At 45.3% G+C, this 2,797-nt stretch overlaps 1 protein-coding gene across 1 annotated transcript in view; it reads left to right on the forward strand.

Annotated features, from left to right (window-relative positions):
• The window catches only part of LOC103919451 (molybdopterin synthase sulfur carrier subunit-like), an 18,694-nt gene that overhangs the window by 15,686 nt on the left and 211 nt on the right, over positions 1-2,797 (forward strand). Inside the window, exons 3-4 of the mRNA XM_009326957.1 lie at positions 221-403; positions 2,780-2,795. Coding sequence (XP_009325232.1) covers positions 221-403; positions 2,780-2,795 — 199 coding nt within the window. The remainder of the gene's footprint in view (positions 1-220; positions 404-2,779; positions 2,796-2,797) is intronic.

The following is a 2,797-nucleotide window of genomic DNA, read 5'->3' on the forward strand; positions in this document are numbered from 1 at the left end:
CTGACTTACCCCTCCCCCCCTTTCCCTGCTCTCCTCTTGGCGGCCGGGGCTGGGGGAACGCGACGGATCTTAGCGGCATTAAAAAAAAAAGCCGGGGAAAGCTTTTCCTCACGCTGGTTTGGTTTCGGTTGTTTGTTTTGGTATTTTCGGAGAAGTTATGTGCAGTGGCGGTTTTTTTTTCAGTAGGCCCCGCTCTCCTGATCGGCGTTTGTTCCCCGAGCAGGTCTCGGTGCTGTATTTCGCCAGGAGCGCGGAGCTGGCGGGGCTGCGCAGCGAGACCCTCTCGGTGCCACGGCAGATCACCTCCCTGCAGCTCTGGGAGGAGATCGTCAAGGTTCACCCAAGGTATTCGGGAAAGTTACTGCTGAGGTGCACAAAGTTCAACGTGGTTGGGAGTGTTTTGGTAAATACAAATTCAGCGTTTAGAGTTGAGCTGGAACACGTATCAGTACTGTGATACCATGAGAACAGTGACATTACCTTGTTCTTGTAACCTGCAGCAAGCGTTTTGTGTTTTGGCCAGCTGGAAATGGTGTAGCTTTAGGTATACGCAAGGAAAGACTAGGTCCAATAAATGTACCCAAAAGTTGTGCCTGAGGGGCACTTTAAGACATGTGGCCCATTGTCCAGGAGGGCCACAGCATGGTAACTGCTGCACGCGAAAACTGAGCTGTGTTATTAATCTGTGGGTAAGGTGAGATGTCTCAAGGAGGGATCAAGCACAGCCAGGACAATAAATAAGGAATTAATGATAATGTGCAGGTGTTTTCGATCACGTATCTTTAACTGTACCATTAGCCGTTCGTCTGAGCTTACGGCACGCACTGGAAGGCAGGTCAGGAAGGGAGCTGAAGCCCTGCCACAGGCTTCCAGCCACTCAACCTTTACATAGGAAATAGGTTCAGTCACTTTCAACCTCCTCTGCTTTGGCAAAGAAAAAAAACCACTGTTGGTTGCATTTCATAGGGAGTCTGGTCCTGAGAGAGCATTAGGTGTGCGCTGTAAGGACCCCTGTGGCACTGGTGCTTTTCGGCAGAAGTTCCCCCTCAGGTTAAGGCTGAGGGAAGGTGCTCAGTCCTGTCAAGAATGAGTCTGATAGACAAAGGTGTAACACTGTTTTGGAGGGGGGAGTTAAAAAAAAAAGAGGTATAGCAGAGGTTGAGGTCCTCGGGATTTAGTGCTGAATGCACTGGAATTTCCATAACTTTGGTCTTAGGTGCCAAAGTCTTCCTTTAGGCACCACCCTTCTTCATTAGATCTACTCTCAAAGGCTATGAAAAAAATTAACTATTTAGCAATAGCATCTGTTTCCAAATGAGACACTCTAACCAAATGTTAGACCAGGGGCCTTTTCCTCACAGACAACTGAGACTAAGTGTGTTTTGGGGGAGGAGGCAGTAGGGAATGAGTGTATTTTGCTTTGCAGCCTATTACTCGGTGTCAGAAGGAGCAGCAGCACCTTTGGTCAGTTTGCCATAGTTTGTTAACTTTGTCCTTTTATGAATGATGATTTGGGGCAGTACATTTTGCATGTGCAGTTACTTCACAGTGGCCTTCTTGGAAAATGCTTCTGCTCCTAGCTTTTCTGGAAAAACTCAACATAATTGTAGGGCACTGACCACAGACTTCTATTCACATTGCTAATGGATATTCAAACTGCAGCTTGAGCATACTTGACAATGCTCTTCTGTTCCACCCATTTTCCCCAATAAATTAACTTGCAAGTGACGGTAATTAGAGCCCATCCTTCTAATGAGTACTTCAGTTCCATAGTTGTGCTCCATTCCTCAGTGGCTTGCTTTACTTTCATACAGTCCCTCCCTTCAGTCTGCCTTCTGAGTCAGTGCTACTGTCTCAGCCTGTGCCTTGCCTACTTTTGTCTATCTGGCTGATAGGAAATAAGATGATTTTTACTTGTACCCTTTTGGCATGCCTACTTGTTTCTAGGCAATACACCTCTCTGCTGTCTGTACCAGATTTTGTAGTCTCAAACAATAACAGTTACCATGCCTGCACCTTCTAAAGTAAAATGTTGGCACTCTTTTTCTGGTGTCTTACTGGTGTTGCCTTCATACTCACTGTGTGATTGCACTTAGTCATGAAAGCGACTCCCTGCCTTACAGTATCCAGAGCTGTGGACTCTCACAGCAACATCTCACAGATGTGAAATAAAAAAATACACAGAAGATCTGACAGAAAACACACCATATCTGACCTCTTAGTTTTGTTGCCACTCCTTATCAATAGCAAATTTCAAACTTGTAAGTACAAAAGACCCAAAGCCTCATAAACTGTGAGGTTACACAACAAGAGCAACTCTCTGACCACTGAATCTTCATGAGATCTCGCCAACAGCATCCCACAATGCTTCTTGCCGTATAAGAAAATTGCTCCAGTCCAGCCAGACTGAATTAGAGAAACATTTCCTTCTAATCCCAAATTGGATGGTTGCTACCTCTTGAGTTACCTACTTTGTTAGAAGCTGCTGAAGTGGATCTGGTATACGTTGGTTTGTTCTGATGTAGGCCTATGACAAATCCAATTCCTGACTTCTGAAAATTATACTGAATTGGTTTCTCCTTAGCCACCACAAGAAAATCCAAAAGTAAGAGGTGAGTGTTTGTTGTATTTTTGAAAGTGTATTGGAAGCAGAGTTGCGTAAGCCTCAGTGGTATTTACCTCAGCTGCCCTAGACTGTGCACCAGTTTAATGAAATCTCATGGTTAAATGCAAACACTCTATTTAGAAACCTATTTGTGCTCCTGCCAATCCCCCTCAGGCTTGCCGTCATCCGGGA

The sequence above is a fragment of the Pygoscelis adeliae genome, unplaced genomic scaffold (genome assembly GCF_000699105.1).
Source record: "Pygoscelis adeliae isolate BGI_AS28 unplaced genomic scaffold, ASM69910v1 Scaffold116, whole genome shotgun sequence".
Classification (NCBI taxonomy): Eukaryota; Metazoa; Chordata; class Aves; order Sphenisciformes; family Spheniscidae; genus Pygoscelis; species Pygoscelis adeliae.